Genomic DNA, 24,232 nt, shown 5'->3' with positions numbered 1-24,232 from the left:
AAAGGTATGGCTCTGCTGCTGGGAAAGCTACAGACAATGCTGTGAACTCTGCCATCAATGTTGGTGTGACAGCTTTTAACATTGATAACCTGGGTATCAAGGCTGTGGCTCGACGCACCGCAAAGGAAACTGGAAATGCTATTCTGGTTGATTACAAATTGCAAGAAAAACCAGAGAAACAAGAAAAAAAATGAATATTTTCAGCTTTGGAACGCCTTGAAGAATTCATATGATGGAATTTTAAGTGTTAACATGTAACTGCCTGATATGAATAGTTTTTCAGAATTCCATTTTTGACTAACAAGCAACAGTTCAACTTGCAAAATGAAATACCTATTGCACTTTGTCAAATATGCTTAATTGATTTTGCAACTGTCACTTTGAATTTATTTTCAGATGTTGGGATGGACATTAATGTACTAAGAATAGAGCATTTTCACATGAGTTTAAAAAAATATATATATTTTGGCACTCTAAAAGGGTGTTTCTTCTATCTTTTCTCCTTAGTCTTTGCTTTATATCCTAAATGAATTGGTTGTAAAGCAGAATTGCCATTTGTAACAGCACACCAGAGTATAAGGTAGAGTAATGCTTACTTCATTGGATTGGATTTATACTTTGTGCATACAACATTAACTATAGTTACTGCACAGTGTCAATTTTAAATGGAAATCTGTTGATTTCAGACCCCCCCCCCCTCTCTCTTATGGATAATACATATTTGTGCTTTAAGGTTTTTAATTCTGGATATAAGCAGCTGTTTTTCATAATCAAGAAGAGGTCATTTATTTTGGAGCAGTACAGAGAAAAATTAACAACTTAAATCTACATTTGATGCAATTTTTAAAAACTGCTGCAGCGCTATGTAATATTAAGCAAGCCAAATATACAACTCAAAAAATATAGGCGTGGTATCTAAAGGGTGTCAGTGTACATTTATTTGACTGTGTATTGCAAACGGTGTAGTAAAGTGAAAGTAAGAATACGGTACCTAATTTTTGGCTGCAAACATTTAGTTTGCATTGTAAAATAAAGCAAGATGTTTCGACACCTAAAATGACTATTGCCCTTCAGGATGTAATACCATTGACCAAAACCAGTCAAACATTAAGACAAAAGGGGTGGTAGGTTCAGCCTAAGAGTTGGCACATGTCCAATTATTGGACGTTTATAAAGCTAATCTATAAATGGAAAAACTTTTCAACTTTGAAAAGTTCATGCAATTTCAGTTTGAAGTGGTGAAATTCAATGGCTCAGATTTGTAATCGGTAAAATAATTCTTGCATAAAGCACATATAATTTTTGTTTGGTAATTTACCTAGAAAAGGATCAAGTCTGAACAAATGTTTGCTTCCATCCCAAGGATACTGATTTTAAACTAGAACAGTTGTAGCACTAACTTTACTTGAATTAATAAAATATTCAACTCCCTTTTCTTAAGTGCCTCAATGAAAAGTATTAAAATATAACCAGCTTACTAAACAGTTATCAATAGTTTGTGTAAATAATGGCAGATATCCCAGAATGGTTGCTTTTGTGCAGCTGATATAAAATTGCAGAAAGCTTGATGTGACCATTAGATCACCCCTAATTTTTACATTTTATAGTAAAGTTACAATCTCCCAAAAAAAACCTGACCTTGAGCAAGTTTAAATTCTGCCCTTTTAGCGTAGCTTTTTTAAACCAAAATGACCAACTTCAACCAACCAGGCATATGGCTGTAGAATGTTTGACTAATCCTTAGTTGCATATATAAGATTGGTTGGCTATTCTGTTTCCCCTACTTTGCCTCAAACGTAATATTTATTTCATACCTTTCTCCCCTGCATAACCAAACCTCCCCTTACACTGTGGTATGGGGAGGGCGGGGAGGAGACAAAAAGAAAGGGAGGGCGGGGGAGGAGGAGACTAAAAGGGAGGGAGAGAAGGAGAAACCATATGTAACTACTGTACAACTTTAGCACCTTAAGAGATTTGTTTAAGGAATACGTCAGTTTTTCTACCAGACTGTAGTTATCTTCCACTTCTGATCTATCTTGAGCTCAGGTAGGTGGCTGAGTTAGGTACAGCAGCATCTTGGTCAAGAGTTCAGTTAGAAGTGACCAGTTGATTTGAAGCATGCCAGATCAAAATCCTTGAACTCCAACAATGCTGTAGGTGTAACCACATGGACCGTGGCAGTTAAGATGACAGCTTATAGAACATATCATCATCGTATCAAGAGCAACTGGGGATTGGCCTGTGCCATCCACTTCCCCAGGAAATAATTGAAACCACTTGGTATTTGTTATGCTTGAAATCAGGGGGCAGCACGGTAGCGCAGTGGTTAGCACCGCTGCCTCATGGCACCGAGGTCCCAGGTTGATCCCGGCTCTGATTCACTGTCCGTGTGGAGTCTGCATATTCTCCTTGTGTTTGCATGGGTTTCACCCCCACAACCCAAAGATGTCCAGGGTAGATGGATTGGTCACCCTAAATTGCCCCGTAATTGGGAAAATAATGAATTGGGGACTCTAAATTTATTTTTAAAATGCTTGAAATCAGTTGTTTTTACATAGCATAGTTAATTCCTTCAGAAGCCATTTAAATCAACACCAGTTTTATTTATTTTTTTAGAAAAGTTACATAATATCAATAAAACTGGAAAACTACAATCTTGAATTTTTTTCATTGCATCAGGAATGTATTTTCCCATGAAAGCTACTGGTTTAGTAAAGTGCTACCAGGCTTCACTGCTGCTACCCGTTCCAATCGTGACTGAACCTACAAAGGGATAAAAGTTTCCGTTGTTAAATGACACAAAATTTAGTCAATCATGTAAAAATGCTCAGTACAATTAATCCTTGTTACTAGCTGGAGAGGTTAATAACTAGCAACAAAGTGAAAAATAACCTCTTGATTCTCTTCCTAGAGCCACATGGCACAGACAATGTATTTGCTTTCATTTTGATTTAATAGTTTAGCCTGGAGCAAATTACTAGTCTGTTGTCAGAGGCTTATAGCTCAACTGTGCCACTCCATATAAAGCGTAGCTGACCAGGATACACACTTGCTGCCTGTGACCTCAGTTTAAAAAAAAAAAATCTTGATAACAGTAGATTAGCTATAGTCCCAGAGCTGACAGGTGGTGATTTAACCGGAGGATCACCATACCTTGGGTGAGGGGCAAGGTTGAGAAGAATTCATGAATAACCTCATCTGATCTGGGATAACTAGTCAACGTGACCAGGCAATAAACACAATGCTACACGAGATGAAAAATGGTTCACATTGTGGAGTGATGGTTGAAGGTCAAAGATACAAATATTACTGCCAGCTTAAAATGTGCCCACTATATCCAATAAAGTACAAGTATTGCTTGTAGGAAAAAGTTAATTATTGCACAGCACACTCCTACAAACAGCAACAAAATAAATGACTAGAATGTTGTTTTGTTGACTGAGGAAGAACCACTGTGGCTCAGGCAGATGTCTGCTTCTGATCCAGAATGCTCTTATGCTCAAGTTCCACTTGTTTGCTGTGGAAGAACCCAGCTGTGTGTCTATCAGTGCTGTACTCCAGCCCAGATCCAGAATGCTCCAGGTTCAAGCCCACTTTTTGGCTACGGAAGAACCCAGCCAGCTGGGTAGACAATTTAGTATGTGTCTCTATCAATCCTGTACTCCAGCTCAGATAAAATGGGAACGTTAGTAGCAGGAAAGGCATCCAGCTGTAAAACCACCTGCCAATCTAAATATGGTTGGTTATGAAGGGTCATCAACCAGCACTGTGGCGACCCCATGGGGAAAAGAAACCAACAGAGGGGTGATGGTAAAAGGATAAAAGTACTGGACAACACATTTGCTGCTTTGTGGAAGAACAATGTTGTTCTTTTACGTCCAGGAGAGGGTAAATGGGGCCTTGCCTAATGTCTTGAGTTAGTACCTTGCACAGTATCAACCAAAATTTGTGTTCAAAGAGGAACTTGAACCCACAAAACTACTACCAACTGAACCATTCCCCAAGGTTGTAGTACAGCAAGAACTTGAATTAGTTGTAAACTTGTCCTGGAGGAGCTGGACACAAGACTGGGAATTGCAGAAAGCAGATTTCCCAAAAGAACAAAAGTCCCAGAAAGCAGGGAATGGTAAAAGTGACGAGTAAAGTCAAAAAGGGGAAAAACAGGTATTTGAACAAAATTCTTGTTACATGAACTGTGTACTTACTGAAAATATTAGAATACAAGATAAATTTTAAGTTGTGTTATCCATACAATTCTGTATATATTTGCAAAGGTCTAGCTGAGGTGAAGTAGTGTATTATAGTTAATCTTGTTTAATAAACGTTAACTTTCAATACAATTATCAGCAGTCCTGTGATTCTGTTTATCCAAATATCAAAACAAAAAAGAGTTAGGATCATCATGCCAGGTTCCAGCCTAGGATCTATCTTGTCCAGTAGTAGCAGCTGGGATTGTAACATTCATATGTGATAAAATAATCAAGCAGATGTGGCTTGGAGTAAATGTGTAACAGCACAGAAGCATCAAATTAAAATAGGTCAGGTTTAGAAAAATAGCAAAATTGCTGAGGTGGAGAGAAATTGATGCAAAGTATTGATATTTATCTGAAAAATGTGAACAATGTGTACCATTTAAAAAAAAGTCTACTTAAAGTTTCAAAATATGGTGAATAAATTAACTTTAATAAGCAAGCTGGAATTTAAGTAAATGGTTTGAAATGTCTGAGAAAACACGAGAGCTGGTTTAGTGGAGTTGCTGCCTCATGGAGTTTGTACCCGGCCCTGGGTCATTGTCCATAGTGTGGAGTTTGCTTATTGTCCCCATGTCTGTGTCGGTCTCACCTCCATAGCCACAAGATTTGCAGGGTAGGGGGATTGGCCACACCAAATTGCCCCTTAATTGGAAAAGTTTTTTTAAATATTGTTTAAAACCTAGTTTATTGCCAAGACCATCAATAAATTGTGATCAAAGCAACATGTTCAATACTGTACACTACCCCTGTCGTATTCAACATGGAATTACAGTATCCTAATGAGCCCATATAATGCTCATGGGAAGTTAAATTCCTGGAAATTGAATAAATTATTAAAATAGAAAATCAAAATAAGTAACTCATCTGAAGGATCAAATTTGGCAATTCGATATAAAAAATTGAGGAGCAATAGATCAGGAAGAAAAAAGGAGGGAGGGATGCGATATGAATCGCAAGCATTATAGCAAAAAGATTTAAAAAGAGAAGTGATCCTTTTGCATTCAGCTGAGGAAGAGCAAGGGACTGAGTCGCACCAGTGGTAAATTGATGACCAACAAAATGAGATGCAGAAATATAAATGTTCATTCAGTGGTTCAGGTGTTTAAAAATAAATTCAGAAGGGCTTTTAAAATTTGTATTGAAACTGGGGAAGGTAGGAAAAGCTAGATTGATCATTTATTTCCTAAATACCTCCAGGATGTCTGTTATGAGGAACAAAAGAAAAGATGGTGGCTATTGCTCATCGGTTGGACAAGTCAAGAGAGATTTAATCTGCAGCTGACCAGGATCACTTGTGGCTAACACTCACTGCCTCAAAAGGGAAAGGTTGCCCAAACAAAGCCATTTGCAGTTTCAAGTTACCTGATTGAAATTCTGGCTGAGCCTTGTAAGCACTGCATTGTGTTCCACCATTTTCTTCTGGTACATAGCTAGCTGAGAAGATTCACCAGTAAGTTTTTCTGCAATATAAATAATATAACCCATTAAACTGATTGTCTAATTATTTTCTTTGAAACTGGAATCCTAGTATTCCATGGTGTTGCTCACAATTAAGCCCAAATGTAATCTTGAAGGGCAGCAGGCTTTGAGCACCCCTACTACTAGGAGCGTGTAATTACAGAACATTTTTACATGGGCAGTTCCATACAAATGTGAAGACTGACATTTTAAAAAGTTAGCATAAAATCTTTCATATAGAATTGATCTCCTGTGGTGTTGTTTGCAGGTGAAGTGCAGTGATGAAGTCAGGAGAATAATTTGGTCAGGGTACACAGGAGTAATTCATTTTAACATCTTAGACCACATTTTACTCCAATTCTATATTAATTACAAACCCTAGAGAGGGCTATCCTCGTGTTAACTGTGAAGAGGCTTCCATCTCAGGATTTTAAAAGAAAAAGAAAGTAAGTGTTACTTGACAGGATTGTTACTTGCTAGGTGCCAGACAAGGTTTTAGATTGTTGGAAGAGCAACTTGGCAAAGGTCGATATTGTACCAAAGTGTATTGGAAATTATCAATATAACAAACACACCGAGCATATAGCCCAGTTAATATTTTGGGCAGTAAATAAAGAAGAAATTAATTATTTGGTAAGTACCTGCAATGTAATTCTAGGCAGGGTGCAAATGCATATCATAAAACACACTTCTATAATCATATGCACAGTGCAATAAAGCACCAACTATATTCCATTCACTTAGAATCTCAAAATATTTTGTGCATTACAATTGCATCAATGCTTCATGCACAGAACAAAGTCTATTTGCTTTCAGTGGGAGGAAGGTTAACGTCTGTAAAAGAGTTCAGTGTTATTAAATCTACATGAGCAAAGGTAAGTTGTTCATCTTATAGATCCAGGCTGAGGATATTACAACGTTATCTGCAGAAATTAAGCATTACTTAAAAGGGATTCTCCATAAATGTTGTTTCCCCTTGAACTTCCTGACAACATTTGGAACATTTTCATATTCAAGAAAAGCCACAACTGTTGATCTAAATTAATCATTATTCAGTGTTATACACAAAATATACTTCACTGAAACAGACCATTTCACCCAACTGGTGTACGTCAGGACTTATGATCCACGCAAGCCTCCCCACTACTTTAACTCAATCAACATACCCTGCTACTCCTTTCCGCCTCATGCTTTTCTAGCTTATCCTGAAATGCATTCGCCTCAGCTTCTCCTTGTGGTAGGTAGCAAGTTCTACATCTTACACTTATGGATAAAGAGCTTTCTACCGAATTCTCCATTGTGTTTAATTGTGATGTGATCTTGTAATTATGACTTCTTTGGAATTCTCAATTTCAGCATCTACGCCATCAAATCCCCCTTTCAGGGCACCGCTCAAGTATTCTGTTTTCTAGAGAGAAAAAGGGAGTCCTGACCCATTCAGCCTTTTCTGAAAATACAGTTATGGTATTAGTCATGCAAATCTTCTTGCACCTTCTCCAATACCACTGTATCCTTTTTATAATATGGAGACCAGAACTAGGTGATAATGTTAAGTGGGCTAACCAAGATTCTATACAAGCTGAACACAATTCTCTACTTTTCAATGCTATTCCTCTAGAAATTTAACCCAGTGCTTGCTTTTATCTCACCATGAACTGTGGCTTTTGAACTTGGCCTGACATGGGTGGTTCAAGAGAACTTATGGGGTGGGATTCTCTGATCAGCTGGAGAATCCCCGTTTGCACCAAAACCGTGGGTGGTGTCCCTTTTGCGATGCTCCGCCCCCTCAAGAGTGCCGCATGCCATTTAGACGGCCTCAAGATGTAACTTGAGGCACTCCCCCTATGCTCCACCCCGATGGGCTGAGTTCACGACGGCGTGGGTCACTTATGCTATTTTTTCCCGTATCAGGCGGGCCGGCTGCGGACTGAGTGCAATGGCGCCGAGGGGAGGGGGTCCGTTCCGTTCCACAGGCAGGAGGGTTACTGGGGGACAGTATGTGGCAGGCCGGATCCACGTGCAGTTGGCGCCATGTATATGCGCGCCTTTACGCCGTGTGCCTGTTAGCCCCCCACCAGACTGGTGCAGCTTTTGAGCTGTGTTTTCTGGCACAAAACGCCACTGTTCCCACGCCGGCATCAGCACGTAGTCTTCAAATTGGAGAATCCAGCCCATGGTTCTCACTCTTAAATCTTACAAAAATCTACATTTTTGTCCTTTGTGAACTTCGTGCACAAATTAAATAACATTGATTTAAAAAATGATTTGCAAATTGTCCAGGTCAGGACAGGGAAGTTGGTGGTAGCTCCAGATCAGATTAACAATGTCTTTAAGGAATTTTATGAGAGATTGTACAGGTCAGAGCCAACTGGGGGAGGCCAGGAGATGCAGGAATTTCGAGATGGGCTGGAGTACTCTAGGTTAGGGGAGGACAGGGCTACGTTAGAGGGGGTGATAGTGGAGCAGGAGATAAAAGATGCGATTGGAAGGATGCAGTCGGGGAAGGTGGCAGGGCCGGATGGGTTTCCGGTGGATTATAATAAATTCAAAAATAAACTGGTACCGCTGATGGTGGGGATTTTGAGAAGGCGATAGGGAAGGAGGTGTGACCACAAACTTTGGGGCAGGCATCGATTTCCCTGTTACTTAAGAAAGATAAGGATCCGATGGAGTGTGGGTCATATAGGACCATATCACTTTTAAAAGTGGACGCAAAGATATTGGCGAAGGTACTGGCAGGTAGGCTAGAGGAGTGCCCCATAGGTGAAGATCTGACGGGGTTTGTGAGAGGGAGGCAGCTCTTTTTGAACATTACGAGGGTATTGAACGTGGTTATGGTACCGGCAGAGGGGAAGGAAACAGGTGGTTGTGGTATTGGACGCCAGGAAAGTGTTTGACCGGGTAGAATGGGGGTACTTGATGGCAGTTCGAGAGCAGTTTGGAATTGGACCCAGATTTGTGGACTGGGTGAAGCTATTATGTAAGGAGGCGAGGGCCAGTGCCCACACAAATAACATCAGCTCAGAATACTTTCCACTGTGACTAGGCAGGTATGTCCTATGACCTCCCTGCTGTTTGCACTCACCATTGAGCCATTGTCCATCGCATTAAGAGGTTTTGGGGTATGGAAAGGGATAGTGCGGGGGGGGATAGAGTTGATGAGCTGGAGTCTGAGCTTCAAACACTGAGGCACATCTGGGGGGGGGGGGGGGGGGGGGGAAGACTTACCTGGACACTGTGTTTCAGGAGGCAGTCACACCTGTCAGGGTAAGTAGTTTAAATCCTGCCAGTGGCCAGGGACAGCAGGGTGTGACTGCAAGTCAGGCAGGTAAAGGGAACCAGCAGTCAGGAACTCAGGAGCCTCAGCCCTTGACCCTGCCCAACAGGTATGAGGCACTTGCTCCTTGTGTGGATGGTGAACAGGGCTGCAGGAAGGATGAGTCAGCTGACCAAGGCACCATGGTTCAGCAGGCCATTCAAGGGGAGGGAGTAAGTAGGCAAGTTGTAGTTGTCGGGGATTCTATTATCAGGGGGATAGATAGTATCCTTTGTGAGCAGGATAAAGAGTCCCGCATGGTATGTTGCCTGCCCGCTGCTAGGGTGCAGGACATCTCTGATCGGCTTGAAAGGATACTGGAGAGGGAGGGGGAGGATCCAGTTGTTGTGGTCCATGTCGGTACCAACAACATAGGCAAGTCTAGAAAAGAGGACCTGTTTAGAGATTATAAAGAGCTAGGATTCAAATAAAAAAAAACAGGTCCTCAAGGGTCATAATCGCCGGATTACTGCCCGAGCCACGTGCAAATTGGCATAGGGAGGCAAGAATAAGGGAAGTTAACACGTGGCTGAAAGAGTGGTGTGGGAAAGAGGGGTTCCTTTTCATGGGACACTGGCATCAGTTTTGGGACAAGGGGACCTATGCCGTTGGGATGGTCTCCTCCTGAACCGAGCTGGGACCAGTGTTCTGGCAAAAAGAGTAAATAGGGTGGTCAATGGGACTTTAAACTAGAGATTTGGGGGAAGTCAGGGAACCAAGAGGTGAAGAAATCAGTAGGAAGCGTGGATGCTTAGGAATACAAAAAAGCACGAAAAGACAGAACTCAGGAGAGGTTATAATAGTCCCCATCCCACAAAATATGACAGTGTATGGAAAGGCTCAGTAAACCAAGGTCCACCACACTAAGAAAACAAAAAGGGACGGTCAATAGAGAATTAAAGGTGCTATATTTAAATGCGCGCAGTGTACGGAACAAGGTAGATGAGCTTGTGACCCAGATTGTGACTGGAAGGTATGATGTGGTAGGCATCACAGAGACATGGTTGCAGGGGGTTCAGGACTGGCATTTAAACATCCAGGGATTCACAACCTATCGAAAAGACAGGGAGGTGGGCAGAGGGGGCGGGGTTGCCTTGTTAATTAGGAATGAAATTAAATCAATAGCACTAAACGACATAGGGTCAGATGATGTGGAGTCTGTGTGGGTAGAGTTGAGGAACCACAAAGGCAAAAAAACCATAATGGGAGTTATGTACTGGCCTCCTAACAGTGGTCAGGACCAGGGGCACAAAATGCACCACGAAATAGAAAGTGCATGTCAGAAAGGCAAGGTCACAGTGATCATGGGGGACTTTAATATGCAGGTGGACTGGGTAAATAATACTGCCAGTGGACCCAAGGAAAGGGAATTCATTGAATGTTTACAGGAGGGCTTTTTGGAACAGCTTGTGATGGAGCCCACGAGGGGACAGGCTTTTCTGGACTTAGTGTTATGTAATGAGCCAGACTTGATTAAATATCTTAAAGTAAGGGAACACTTGGGAGGCAGTGATCATAATATGGTAGAATTCAATCTCCAATTTGAAAGAAAGGCGGCAGAATCAGATGTAAAGGTGTTACAGTTAAATAAAGGTAACTACAGGGGCATGAGGGAGGAACTGACGAACATCGACTGGGAGCAGAGCCTAGTGGGAAAGGCAGTAGAACAGCAATGGCAGGAGTTTCTGGGAGTAATTGAGGACACAGTACAGAGGTTCATCCCAAAGAAAAGAAAGGTTATCAGAGGGGGGATTAGGCAGCCATGGCTGACAAAGGAAGTTAGGGAATGCATCAAAGCAAAAGAGAAAGCCTATAATGTGGCAAAGAGTAGTGGGATGTCAGAAGATTGGGAAGGCTACAAAAACAAACAGAGGATAACAGAGAGAGAAATAAGGAAAGAGAGGATGAATTATGAAGGTAGGCTAGCCAGTAACATTAGGAATGATAGTAAAAGTTTCTTTAAATACATTAAAAACAAACGGGAGGCAAAAGTAGACATTGGGCCGCTCCAAAATGACGCTGGTAATCTAGTGATGGGAGACAAGGAAATAGCTGAGGAACTAAATAAGTACTTTGCGTCAGTCTTCACAGTAGAAGACATGAGTAATATCCCAACAATTCCGGAGAGTCAGGGGGCAGAGTTGAATATGGTAGCCATCACAAAGGAGAAAGTGCTGGAGAAACTAAGAGGTCTAAAAATTGATAAATCTCTGGGCCCAGATGGGCTACATCCTAGAGTTCTAAAGGAGATAGCTGAAGAAATAGTGGAGGCGTTAGTTATGATCTTTCAAAAGTCACTGGAGTCAGGGAAAGTCCCAGAGGATTGGAAAAATCGCTGTTGTAACCCCTCTGTTCAAGAAGGGTGCCTCACGGGAGACTGCTGAGTAAAATAAGGGCCCATGGTATTCGAGGCAAGGTACTAACATGGATTGACGATTGGCTGTCAAGCAGAAGGCGGAGAGTTGGGATAAAAAGTTCTTTTTTGGAATGGCAACCGGTGACGAGTGGTGTCCCGCAGGGTTCAGTGTTGGGGCCACAGATGTTCTCTTTATATATTAACGATCTAGATGACGGGACTGGGGGCACTCTGGCTAAGTTTGCCGATGATACAAAGATAGGTGGAGGGGCAGGTAGTGTGGGGAGGCTGCAGAAAGATTTAGACAGTTTAGGAGAGTGGTCCAAGAAATGGCTGATGAAATTCAACGTGGGCAAGTGCGAGGTCTTGCACTTTGGAAAAAAGAATAGAGGCATGGACTATTTTCTAAACGGTGACAAAATTCATAATGCTGAAGTGCAAAGGGACTTGGGAGTCCTCGTCCAGGATTCTCTAAAGGTAAACTTGCAGGTTGAGTCCGTAATTAAGAAAGCAAATGCAATGTTGTCATTTATCTCAACAGGCTTGGAATATAAAAGCAGGGATGTACTTCTGAAGCTTTATGAAGCATTAGTTAGGCCCCATTTAGAATACTGTGAGCAATTTTGGGCCCCACACCTCAGGAAGGACATACTGGCAGTGGAGCGGGTCCAGCGGAGATTCACACGGATGATCCCAGGAATGGTAGGCCTAACATACGATGAACGTCTGAGGATCCTGGGATTATATTCATTGGAGTTTAGGAGGTTGAGGGGAGATCTAATAGAAACTTACAAGATAATGAATGGCTTAGATAGGGTGGATGTAGGGAAGTTGTTTCCATTAGCAGGGGAGACTAGGACCCTGGGGCACAGCCTTAGAATAAAAGGGAGTCACTTTAGAACAGAGATGAGGAGAAATTTCTTCAGCCAGAGAGTGGTGGGTCTGTGGAATTCATTGCCACAGAGGGCGGTGGAGGCCGGGATGTTGAGTGTCTTGAAGACAGAAGTTGATAAATTCTTGATTTCTCGCAGAATTAAGGGCTATGGAGAGAGAGCGGGTAAATGGAGTTGAAATCAGCCATGATTGAATGGTGGAGTGGACTCGATGGGCCGAATGGCCTTAGTTCCGCTCCTATGTCTTATAGGGTGTCCTTATATGCCGATGACTTGTTATGCGTGCCGGAACCAAGTGTGTCAATAGGGGGAATACTGGAGCTGCTTCGGGTGTTTGGGTCTTTCTCAGGGTACAAATTAAATCTAGACGAGTGAATATTTTGTGGTGTCTCAGCCGGGGTTGGGCAGGGATGGGGGGTTTGCCACTCCTTAAGACAGGGACTCACTTTAGATACCTGGGGGTGCAGGTTGCTCGAGATTGGTGGGGGCTCCGTAGTTACAACATTTCTAATTTGATGAGGAGGGTGAAAGCTGATCTGGCAAGGTGGGATGGTCTCCCTCTGTCACTGGCGGGTCGGGTACAGGCGGTTAAAATAAATGTGCTGCCGCGATTCCTATTTATTTTTCAATGCCTGCCAATTTTCCTGCCAAAGGCATATTTTAGAGAGATTGAAGGGATGATTGATTACCTTGTTCATATGGGGAGGGAAGGTGGCCAGAATTAAAAAGGTGCTACTACAGAGAGGAAGGCAGGCAGGGGTTTTGGGTCTTCCGAACCTGATGAATTATTACTGGGCGGCGAATGTGGAGAAGGTACGGAGTTGGGTCAGAAACATCAACTCCCAATGGGTCAGAATGGAGGAGAGTTTGGGTAGGGGTCGGGATTGAAGGCGCTAGCGATAGGGCTGCTCCCTACGGCTCCGGGGAGATACTCTGAGTCCGGTAGTAATAGCTTTGTTGAGATTTTGGAGGCAGTTTCGACAGCACTTCGGGTTGGGGGCAGGGTCAAGGGAAATGCCGATTCGGGGGAACCATTGATTTGAGCCAGGGAAGTGGGATGGAAATTTTCGGAGATGGGAGGAGAAAGGAATTAGGACACTAAAAGATTTGTTTCTTGGGGGTCGTTTTGCAGGATTGAAGGAGCTGGGAGCGAAGTATGGGCTGGAGCAGGGGGAAATATTTAGATACATGCAGGTTTGAGACTTTGCCAGAAAGGAGATACAGAGCTTCCCAGTAGAGCCGGCTTCCACATTGCCGGAGGAGGTGCTGACAACAGGGGGACTGGAGAAGGGGATTGTATCGGCAGTTTACTGGGGCTATTTTGGAGGAGGAGAAGGCACCGCTAGAAGGGATCAAGGCAAAGTGGGAGGAAGAGTTGGGAGAGGGTATGGAGGAGGGGTTCTGGTGTGAGGTGCGCTGGAGGGTGAACGCCTCCACCTAGTGTGCGAGGTTGGGGCTGATACAGCTGAAGGTGGTGTATAGAGCACACCTTACAAGGGCGAAGGTGAGCCGGCTCTTTGAGGGGATAGATGATGTATGTGAACGTTGGTGGTGGGGGGCACAAACCACGTTCATATGTTTTGGCCCTGTCCAATGCTGGAGGATTACTGGAAGGAGGTGTTTAGGGTAATCTCTAAAGTGGTGCACGTGAAACTGGACCCGGGACCCTTGGGAGGCCATATTCAGGGTGTTGGATCAACCAGGATTGGAAACGGGCGCGGAGGCAGGTGTTGTAGCCTTCGCCTCGTTGATCGCCCGAAGGCGGATCCTGTTAGGGTGGAGATCAATCTCTCCACCCTGTGCCCTGGCATGGCGGGGGGACCTGCTGGAATTCTTGACGCATGAAAAGTCAAATTTGAGCTGAGGGGAAGGATGGAGGGGTTCTACAATTCATGGGCGTTATTCATTATGCACTTTCAAGAATTAGATCACATCGAACATTAGGGGGGGCTGGGACTGTATGTGATAATGGTGACTGGGTGATTCCGGATTCCTTTTTGTCATTTGTTTATGTTAACATGCAGGCTAGTGTTTGGGGGTTTGGTGGGAGGATGGGATCGTTGTTATTGATATGGGGATTGACATTATATTTGTTACTGATTATTGTTTACTCTTGGGTGTAAATTTGGGAGAAAATGTGAAAAAGGAGAATAAAAAAATATTTTTAAAAAAATGATTTGCTGTCTATGTAATCAGATCATGCTTCAATTTAAATTTATTTTCTGGCACACAACACCGGGTTCGATTCCAGCCCCGAATCACTGCCCATGTGGAATTTACACATTCTCAGTGTGTCTGTGTGGGTCTCACCCCACAACCCAAAGGTGTGCGCGTCAGGTGGATTGGCCACGCTAAATTGACCCTTAATTGGAAAAAAAATGGATTGGGTACTCTCAATTTATTTTACTTTCTGATTAATACATCATCGGTACAAATGCAATTATCAAAGGTGAAATGACCCCGATGGGATAGTCAATGGCCACAAGAGAATTGTATTGAGCATCTACTCTACAACTGGATTTAATCTCCTGCTCTGGTGCAGACAATACTCCAGCCAGACTCTCCAGCATCTGGTAATGGCAACATGACCCAGTAAAAAAAGTAGGATTACTGCTTTCATCAAGTGAAAAAGTAAAGCATGATCTCTGGCTGTTAGCAACACCCTCCTGTGTCTTGCAGTTAGAGGGAGATGAAGCCTTAATAGAACCCTGCAATGCTGGAGTGCGTTTTTACTGCTTGAAATAATTGGATTCAAGACTCTCCTGTTAGAATAATTGGAGTGCTGAGAAAAGCGAAAGTTTTCCTTTTCCACTCACTCCCATCTGCCACCATATAATGAGAATAAAATGGATTAATCAAATCAGTCGACAAGATTTTATGCCAGTTTCAGTTGCCATGCAGGCAAGATTTATACATTAATCAGGTCAACCCTATTAAGTGGGGAAAACTCCCTAATGCAAAAGGAAGTCAAACAACAAATAAAAGTACAGCACAGGAACAGGCCTTTCGGCCCTGCAAGCCTGCGCCGACCATGCTGCCCATCTAAACGAAAATCTTCTACACTTCCGGGGTCCGTATACCTCTATTCCCATCCTATTCATGTATTTGTCAAGATGCCCCTTAAACATCACTATCGTCCCTGCTCCCGCCACCTCCGGCAGCGAGTTTCAGGCATCTACTACCCTCTGTGTAAAAAAACTTTCCTCGTACATCTCCTCTAAACCTTGCCCCTCGCACCTTAAACCTATGCCCCCTAGTAATTGACCTCTCTACCCTGGGAAAAAGACTCTGACTATCTACTCTGTCTATGCCCCTCATAATTTTGTAGAATTCTATCAGGTCACCCCCTCAACCTCCATCATTCCAGTGAGAACAAACCGAGTTTCTTCAACCTCTCCTCCCAGCTATTGCCCTCCATACCAGACAACATCCTGGGAAACCTCTTCTGCACCCTCTCCAAAGCCTCCACATCCTTCTAGTAGTGAGGCGACCAGAATTGAACACTATACTCCAAGTGTGGCCTAACTAAGGTTCTATACAGCTGCAACATGACTTGCCAATTTTTATACACAATGCCCCGGCCAATGAAGGCAAGCATGCCGTATGCCTTCTTGACACCCTTCTCCAGTATGTTGCCACTTTCAGCGACTTGTACACCTAGATTTCTCTGACTGTCAATACTCTTTGTGGGTTCTACCATTCACTGTATATTCCTTATCTGACCTTCCAAAATGCATTACCTCACATTTGTCCGGATTAAACTCCAGCTGCCATCTTTCCGCCCAAGTCTCCAAACGATCTAAATCCTGCTGTATCCTCTGACAGTCCTCATTGCTATCCGCAATTCCACCAACCTTTGTGTCGCCCGCAAACTTACTAATCAGACCAGTTACATTTTCCTCCAAATCATTTATATATACTACGAACAACAAAGGTCCCAGCACTGATCCCTGTGGAACACCACTGGTCACAGCCCTCCAATCAGAAAAGCACCCTTCCATTGCTACTCTCTGCCTTCTATGACCTAGCCAGTTCTGTATCCATCTTGCCAGTTCATGTCTGACCCAGTGTGACTTCACCTTTTGTACCAGTCTGCCATGAGGGACCTTGTCAAAGGCCTTACTGAAGTCAGTTTAGACAACATCCACTGCCCTACCTGCATCAATCATCTTTGTGACCTCCTCGAAAAACTCTATCAAGTTAGAGTTCACATGACCTCCCCTTCACAAAACTGTGCTGCCTCGTGCTAATACGTCCACTTGCTTCCAAATGGGAGTAGATCCAGTCTTGAAGAATTCTCTCCAATAATTTCTCTACCACTGACGTAAGGCTCACTGGCCTGTAGTTCCTTGGATTATCCTTGCTACCCTTCTTAAACAAAGGAACAACACTGGCTATTCTCCAGTCCTCTGGGACATCACCTGAAGACAGTGAGGATCTAAAGATTTCTGTCAAGGCCTCAGTAATTTCCTCTCTTGCCTCCTTCAGTATTCTGGGGTAGATCCTATCAGGCCTTGGGGACTTATCCACCGTAATATTTTTCAAGGTGCCCAACACCTCGTCTTTTTGGATCTCAATGTGACCCAGGCTATCTACACACCCTTCTCCAGACTCAACATCCACCAATTCCTTCTCTTTGGTGAATACTGATGCAAAGTATTCATTTAGTACTTCGCCCATTTCCTCTGGCTCCACACATCCTTCCCAAGTCCTTCAGTGGGCCAACCCTTTCCCTGGCTACCCTCTTGCTCCTTATCTACATGTAAAAAGCCTTAGGATTTTCCTTAACCCTATTTGCCAATGATGTTTCGTGACCCCTTTTAGCCTCCTGACTCCTAGCTTAAGTTCCTTCCTACTTTCCTTAGATTCCACACAGGCTTCGTCTGTTCCCAGCCTTCTAGCCCTGACAAATGCCTCCTTTTTCTTTTTGACGAGGCCTACAATATCTCTCGTTATCCAAGGTTCCCGAAATTTGCCATATTTTTCCTCCTTGCTCGCAGGAACATGCCTGTCCTGAATTCCTTTCAACTGACATCTGAAAGTTTCCCACATGTCAGATGTTGAATTACCCTCAAACATCCACCCCCAATCTAGGTTCTTCAGTTCCCGCCTAATACGGTTATAATTAGCCTTCCCCCAATTTAGCACATTCACCCTAGGACCACTCTTATCCTTGTCCACCAGCATTTTAAAACTTATTGAATTGTGGTCACTGTTCCCGAAATGCTCCTCTACTGAAACTTCTACCACCTGGCCGGGCTCTTCCCTAGTACCAGGTCCAGTACTGCCCCTTCCCTAATTGACTATCTACATATTGTTTCAAGAAGCCTTCCTGGATGCTCCTTAGAAACTCTGACCCGTCCAAGCCCCTAGCACTAAGTGAGTCCCAGTCAATATTGGGGAAGTTAAAGTCTCCCATCACAATAACCCTGTTGCTTTTACTCCTTTCCAAAATCTGTCTACCTATTTGCTCTTCAATCTCCCGGTGGCTGTTGGGAGGCCTGTAGTAAACCCCCAACATTGTGACTGCACTCTTCTTATTCCTGATCTCTACACATATAGCGTTGAATCCCTCGGAGATGTCCTCCTGCAGTACAGCTGTGATATTCTCCCTAACCAATAGCACTACTCCTCCACCCCTTTTACATCCCCCTCTATCCCTCCTGAAACATCCAAATCCTGGAACATTTAGCTGCCAATCCTGTCCTTCCCTCAACCAGGTCTCTGTAATGGCAACAACATCAATCATAGTTCCAAGTACTAATCCAAGCTCTAAGTTCATCTGCCTTACCCGTTATACTTCTTGCATTAAAACATATGCACTTCAGTCCACCAGTCCCACTGTTTTCAGCAACATCTCCCTGTCTGCTCTTCCTAAGAGCCAAACTGGCCCTATTCCCTAGTTCTCCCTCAATTTTTTCACCTTCCGACCTATTGCTCTGGTACCCACCCCCCTGTCATGGCATTGCTATTGAATTGAAAGGGGACATGCTAGAATAATGCCGAAGTAGCTCACTAGTAAGGTGCAAAGCCAAATAACGGGAAAAGTAGGTTAGAGTTGGAAAACAGGGATTCGTATTAAGCTCAGCTAACTGCAACTAAAGCCATTAGATTATCCAAAATCTAATTCAAGAAGGCAGTGGGGGTCAAACAGGAGGTCTTGTAGCGCAGTAAGTAGCATCCCTGCCTATGAGCAAAAGCTCTGGGTTCGACTCAGTTGACCGTGTGGATCAGATTGGTGCTTACAGCATGGGATTTGATCCTCATTCCTTCTGGGGTGGATTTGGAATGCACCTCCTTGCCCTACCCATGGTGGTCATTGTGGCACTCTGGGTTGGATCACTTTCAAGCAGAGAACTGAAGAAGAACTGGTTGACAACTGCAGCTGCAATAATTTCATTTTTTTCAGAAGCTCTTGTCAGGAGCAAGAGGGGGAACAATAACAATTTGCACGTATATAGAGGATGCTAATGAAGAGAAATACCCCAAGGTACTCACATGGGTGCAGTCCGGCAGAATAGCCGCAAAATTCAAGAGATATTAGGAAAGGTGACTTAAAGCTGGCTCTCGGGTAGGTTTTAAGGAGGAGAGGAAGAGCAATCACTGAACTGAGGATCAGGGAAGAGAGGTGGAGAAAAGGCTTACAGGAGGTAGGAGAAAGACCAACCGCATATGGCCATTAAAATGTTCCTCAAGCCAGAATCAGGTTAACTCCTCAGGGTATAAATGGTGGTTATAAATGCTATTTTTCTGGACAGCACGGTGGCGCAGTGGGTTAGCCCTGCTGCCTCACGGCGCCGAGGTCCCAGGTTCGATCCCGGCTCTGGGTCACTGTCCGTGTGGGGTTTGCACATTCTCCCAGTGTTTGCGTGGGTTTCGCCCCCACAACCCAAAGATGTGCAGGGCAGGTGGATTGGCCACACTAAATTGCCCCTTAATTGGAAAAAATGGATTGGGTACTCCAAATTTAAAAATAAATAAATGCTATTTTTCACCAGTGTTTAATTCAGTGGTCAGCAGGTTAGCCAATTGCTTATTATATATCGAACAGTTCGAGAGAGTCAAGAGTTTGGTCCCATCAACTGGAGGGAGGCTCATGCTAATATTCAACAAGGACAATGGGTCGGAATTGGAAAGTTATAGCCCCATTAGCATGTTTTCAGTAATAAGAAGGTTGCCAGAAGGGATACTTCAATCTGTCTGAACCTGGGCAGAAAACAATTTTTAAACAGAGGCCCACAAAACTGGAGTCAATGGGAATAAAGGGGAAAACTCTCCACTGGTTGGAGTCATACCTAGCACAAAAGGAAAATGGTTGTGGTTGTTAGTCAGCCATCTCAGCTCCAGGAGATCTTCAGGGCAGTGTCCCGACAAGTAACGTTTGTGCCACACAAGTGCCAGGCAATGATCAATAACAGCGAATTTAACTATCGCCCCTTGACATTCAATGGCATTGTCTTCACTAAACCCCACTATCAACAAAACTGAATGGGACTTGCAATATAAATACCGTGGCTACAGGATCATGTCAGAGGCTAGGAATCCTGCGGCGAATAACTCACCGCCTGACTCCCAAACCCTGCTGACTATCTACATCGTACAAATCAGGAGTGTGATGGTATACTCTCCCCTTGCCTGGATGAATGCAGCTCCAACAACACTCAAGAAGCTAGATACCATCCAGGCCAAAGTTTGATATGCATCACATCCACAAACACTTGACTCCCTCCACCACCGACTCACAGAGCAGCAGTGTGTACCATCTACAAGATGTACTGCAGGAACTCACCAAGGTGCCTCAGACAGCACCTTTCAAATCCATGACTACTACCCTCTAAAAAAGGATAAAGGCAGCAGATACATGGGTACACCACCACTCGGAAATTCCCCTCCCAAGACACTAATGATCCTGACCTGGAAATATATCACCATTGTTAAGTAATGGGTTAAGAGACATTGCAATTAGTTGTCTCATTTATGTTAAGTATCCATTAATTGACACTGATATGTAAAGGGGCTTCAGGTGGCCTCTGTCAGGTGATGTATAGTTAGAGTTTTGTGCAAAGGCTGTTGGAATGAAATAAATGTGTGTTTGTGAATAAGGGACAGAACTTTAGACTCTTCGTATCACAGCAACTAAAACGTCTAACAACTATTCCTTCACTGTCGCTGGGTGAAAATCCTGGAACTCACTCTCAAAAGCACAGTGGCGTAGCTACAGCAGCAGTTCACAAAGACAGCTCACCATGAACCTTCTCAAGAGCAAGTAGGGGTGGGAAATAAATGCTGGCCCATCCAGCAGCAATGCCCTTTGAATGAATTTAAAAATGCTTAGGCTGAGCGTCCCTGCCTCCAAGCGAGAATGCTCCAGGTTTTAATAGCACTCCAGGACTTGTTGGCCACAGAACGAACCCATTCACTGGTGCAGGCAAGCCAACATGTATTAGTGCTGACCTCAGCCCTGATAAATAGGGAAGATTAGTAACAGAAAGGGCACCCGGCTGTAAAACCACTTGCAAATCCCCCCCAAAAAGTGATGTTTGATATAAATGGAGATTGTGATCAACCAGCATTGTGGACTAAATGTCAACATGGGGAAAACTAAAAGAAAGCAGAATGTGACTTCCAGAAAAGGTGGCTATGTCCCACCAAACTGGTTACATTTTTTGGTCAAGTTAGTAGGTTAATCACAGAATCACAAATTGTTGAGGCGCAGAAGGAGGCCATTTATCCCATTGTGTTTGCACCTGCTCTCCAAACAAGCATCACGACTTAGTGCCATTCCTCTGCCTTTTTCCTGATCCCTTGCATACCCGAATAGAAACAAATTGTCTCCCCACAACCCAAGATGTGCAGGTTAGGTGGATGGCCATGCTAAATTGCTCCTTGTAAAAAAATGAATCGGGCACTCTAAATTTATTTTTAAAATTTAAAAAAAAGAGAAACAAATCATCTCATGCCCGAGAATGCCTCGATTGAACCTGCCACCACATTTCCAGAAAACACATTCTGGACCCGAACCATGTGTGAAAAAGGCTTTTCTTCACATCACATTTGCTTTTTTTTAAAAATCACTTTAAACCTGTGCCCTCGCATTCTTGATCATTTTATGTGCAGGAACAGTTTCTCTTCATTGGCTCGGTCCAGCCCCTCGTTGAGCATCTATCAAATTTCCCCTTAGCCTTCTTCTCTCCAAGGAGAACAGTCCCGACCTCTCCAAACTATTCTCATAACTGAAATTTTGCATCCCTGGAACCATTCTTGTAAACCTCTTCTGCGCTCTTTTCAGAAAGATGAAAACCTGGATTTGAACCAGGAATCTCTTGATCTAATGGATGACGGTAGCCCAGTTGCTGACGTACAATGTCACAATATCTTGACATCCTGGACGAGCCCACAGGTATGCAAGAGTACTTCTGGTTTATTTCCTTTGTTCCCGTTTCTTTTGTTACTTTATCATTTTGGTCCATGAACCCATAATCGGAATGTGCCTTTAAGCTTACAATCTTGTAAATAATTGTCACTCCAGCACTGATCCCTGTGGCACTCCTGAAAATGACACTTCTCTCAACTCTGTCTTCAATTAATTAGTCAATCCTCTATCCATGCTAATATACTATCCCCAACACAATGGGCTCTTATCTTATTAAGTAACCTTTTGTGCAGTATCTTATCAAACACTTTTGGAAATCCCTATATATTGCATCTACTGGCTCCCTTTATCTATCCGGCTTGTTACCGCCTCAGAATTCTAATAAAATTATTAGTCACGATTTTCCCTGATGCTTATTTTAAAATGTTTACCCTTTTTTCAAAATGTGTAGGGTAGGTGAATTGGCCATGCTAAAATGTCCCTTAATTGGGAAAAAAAACAATGTATCATAGAATTTGCAGTACAGAAGGAGGCCATTCGGCCCATCGAGTCTGCACCGGCTCTTGGAAAGAGCACCCTACCCAAGGTCCACACCTCCACCCTATCCCTATAACCCAGTAACCCCATCCAACACTAAGGGCAATTTTGGACACTAAGGGCAATTTAGCATGGCCAATCCACCTAACCCGCACATCTTTGGACTGTGGGAGGAAACCGGAGCACACACAGGGAGGATGTGCAGACTCCGCACAGACAGTGACCCAAGCCGGAAATCGAACCTGGGACCCTGGAGCTGTGAAGCAATTGTGCTATCCACAATGCTACCATGCTGCCCTTGCTTCCATGAAGCGTCGTGGGACACTATATCATATTAAAAACAATATACAAGTTGATGTAAAAGTGACCATTAATTCATACTAAAATGCTGGCATAGTGACAAAACCATTATAGGCAATAATTCAATTTATAAAAAATAAAGCAAGATGCTAAAGATCCCTACAAAAATTTTCAACTCGGGGCAGCACGGTGGCGGAGTGGTAACACTGCAGTCTCACGGCGCCAAGGTCCCAAGTTTGATCCCGGCTCTGGGTCACTGTCAGTGTGGAGTTTGCATTCTCCTTGTGTTTACGTGGGGTTTCGCCCCCACAACCCAAAGATGTGCAAGGTAGGTGGATTGAACACGCTAAATTGCCCCTTAATTGGAAAAAAAAAAATGAATTGGGTACTCTAAATTTATTTATTTTTAAATAATAATTTTCACCTCAAATAATTTTCCAACTTTTAATCACTTTGTCATTCAATCAGCATGATCCACCAGCCGCATTGCGATCTCGCTCACATAGTGTGCCCAGGAAAGCCCTCTCGTGAGCTTCCCAGAAGTCTCCACGCCTCACGGGATTCACCCAAGTCCCACGAGGCATCCAAGTCAGGGTCCCGCTCTTTGACACACACCAAAACCAGTTTTAAACCATCTTTGCCAAACATACCTGGAAGCCACCAGCCTTGCAGGATCCACCAGCCTCCCCAGTGAGGCCGCAGTCAGGCACCAATCAGCAGTGGTCCACACAAACATGGACCAGCACCCGTGGGGGGAGGTCTCTTGGGCCATCAGAGACCCCTGTGTGGTCTCCCTGAAAAAAAACCCAGGGTGGCCCCCTGGCACTGCCACCTTAGCACTGCCAAGGTGCCCAGGTGACACTGCCAAGCTGGCAGCAGCACTGCCCAGGTGCCAGTGTGCAGGTGCAAAGGTGCCCAGGTGCTAGGGTGGCACAGCCAAGGGCAAGGGCCCAAAGGGGCATGCCCATAGGAGGTTTGGGGGGGGGGGGTTGAAGGATGGGGGGGGGGTGCAGGGCAGGTAAGTAGGGGCCTCTGGGAGGTCAGGGAGGTGACAGGTGGGGAGGGGTCCTGGAAGGGAGGAGCCTGTTAGTGGGCATGGGGTGCCTGAAGAGGGGGGACCCCATAAGCAGGGTGTCCTCACTTGGGGTGGGGGTAATGGCCATGTGTATGTGTGTGTATGTGTGGTGTGGGGGGTGGGGGGGTCCACGCGCTCACTTAGAGATCGGGGCACCCTTTTAAAATGGCAGCCCAAGAGTTCAGTTCCCCAGTGCTAAAAAAAAAATTCTAAGTGTGTGCTAAACCGGTGAGAAACTCCCCAGGGCCCAACAAAGTAACTAAGTTTGGGGGAAATCACACCCAATGTGACTTCTGCACCTTTAACTGTGATACTGGCAAAATAAATCACATGAAAGGCCTGGTGCCTTGACTTGCAAACAACACGATTGGTGCAAACAAGAAGTTTAAACTTAAAAAACAAAACTGGATGTGTCCTGTTCCTTGCGCATGCAGGAAGCAGGACACATTTTTAAGTCTGAACCCCCTCATGTGGAGCTTGTCGATAAACTACCGCCAAGTCAATGTCCGTTATTACCGATGTTGCCTTTCATCCGCTCGTACTCTTTGGCGGACTCCGGCAATCGCTCCCAGTCCATCGTCCGAGAGTCGGGGCTCCCACTCGCCTGACGGAAAATCGCGCGGGATCTTTTGAGCGGGGAGACTTCCGGGAGTCCCGGTGACGCATGGGCG

The 24,232-nt window shown here is 44.1% G+C and overlaps 1 protein-coding gene and 1 long non-coding RNA gene across 6 annotated transcripts in view; one reads left to right on the top strand and one right to left on the bottom strand.

The window, feature by feature from the left end:
- sparta (spartin a) overlaps positions 1-5,620 on the top strand; it is a 57,254-nt gene extending 51,634 nt beyond the window's left edge. For 4 of the 5 annotated variants that reach the window (XM_072477028.1, XM_072477027.1, XM_072477030.1 and 1 more), the window contains one exon: positions 5-4,340. In XM_072477028.1, coding sequence (XP_072333129.1) covers positions 5-194 — 190 coding nt within the window. In that variant the 3' untranslated portion in view covers positions 195-4,340. Of the gene's footprint in view, positions 1-4; positions 4,341-5,450 lie in introns of those variants that run through there. The other variant, XM_072477031.1, reaches the window with a different exon arrangement.
- On the bottom strand, positions 2,583-24,229 carry LOC140391952 (uncharacterized). Its single transcript, XR_011935220.1, has 3 exons — positions 24,078-24,229; positions 5,616-5,713; positions 2,583-2,763 (listed from the first exon to the last, which is right to left on the bottom strand). It is a non-coding gene; the product is annotated as an uncharacterized lncRNA (long non-coding RNA).
- Between the last annotated feature and the right edge of the window lie 3 nt (positions 24,230-24,232).

This window comes from Scyliorhinus torazame, chromosome 15 (genome assembly GCF_047496885.1).
Source record: "Scyliorhinus torazame isolate Kashiwa2021f chromosome 15, sScyTor2.1, whole genome shotgun sequence".
NCBI classification, from domain to species: domain Eukaryota; kingdom Metazoa; phylum Chordata; class Chondrichthyes; order Carcharhiniformes; family Scyliorhinidae; genus Scyliorhinus; species Scyliorhinus torazame.
The sequence above is the reverse complement of the archived record's forward strand: the minus strand, read 5'-3'. Positions and strand labels throughout refer to the sequence as shown.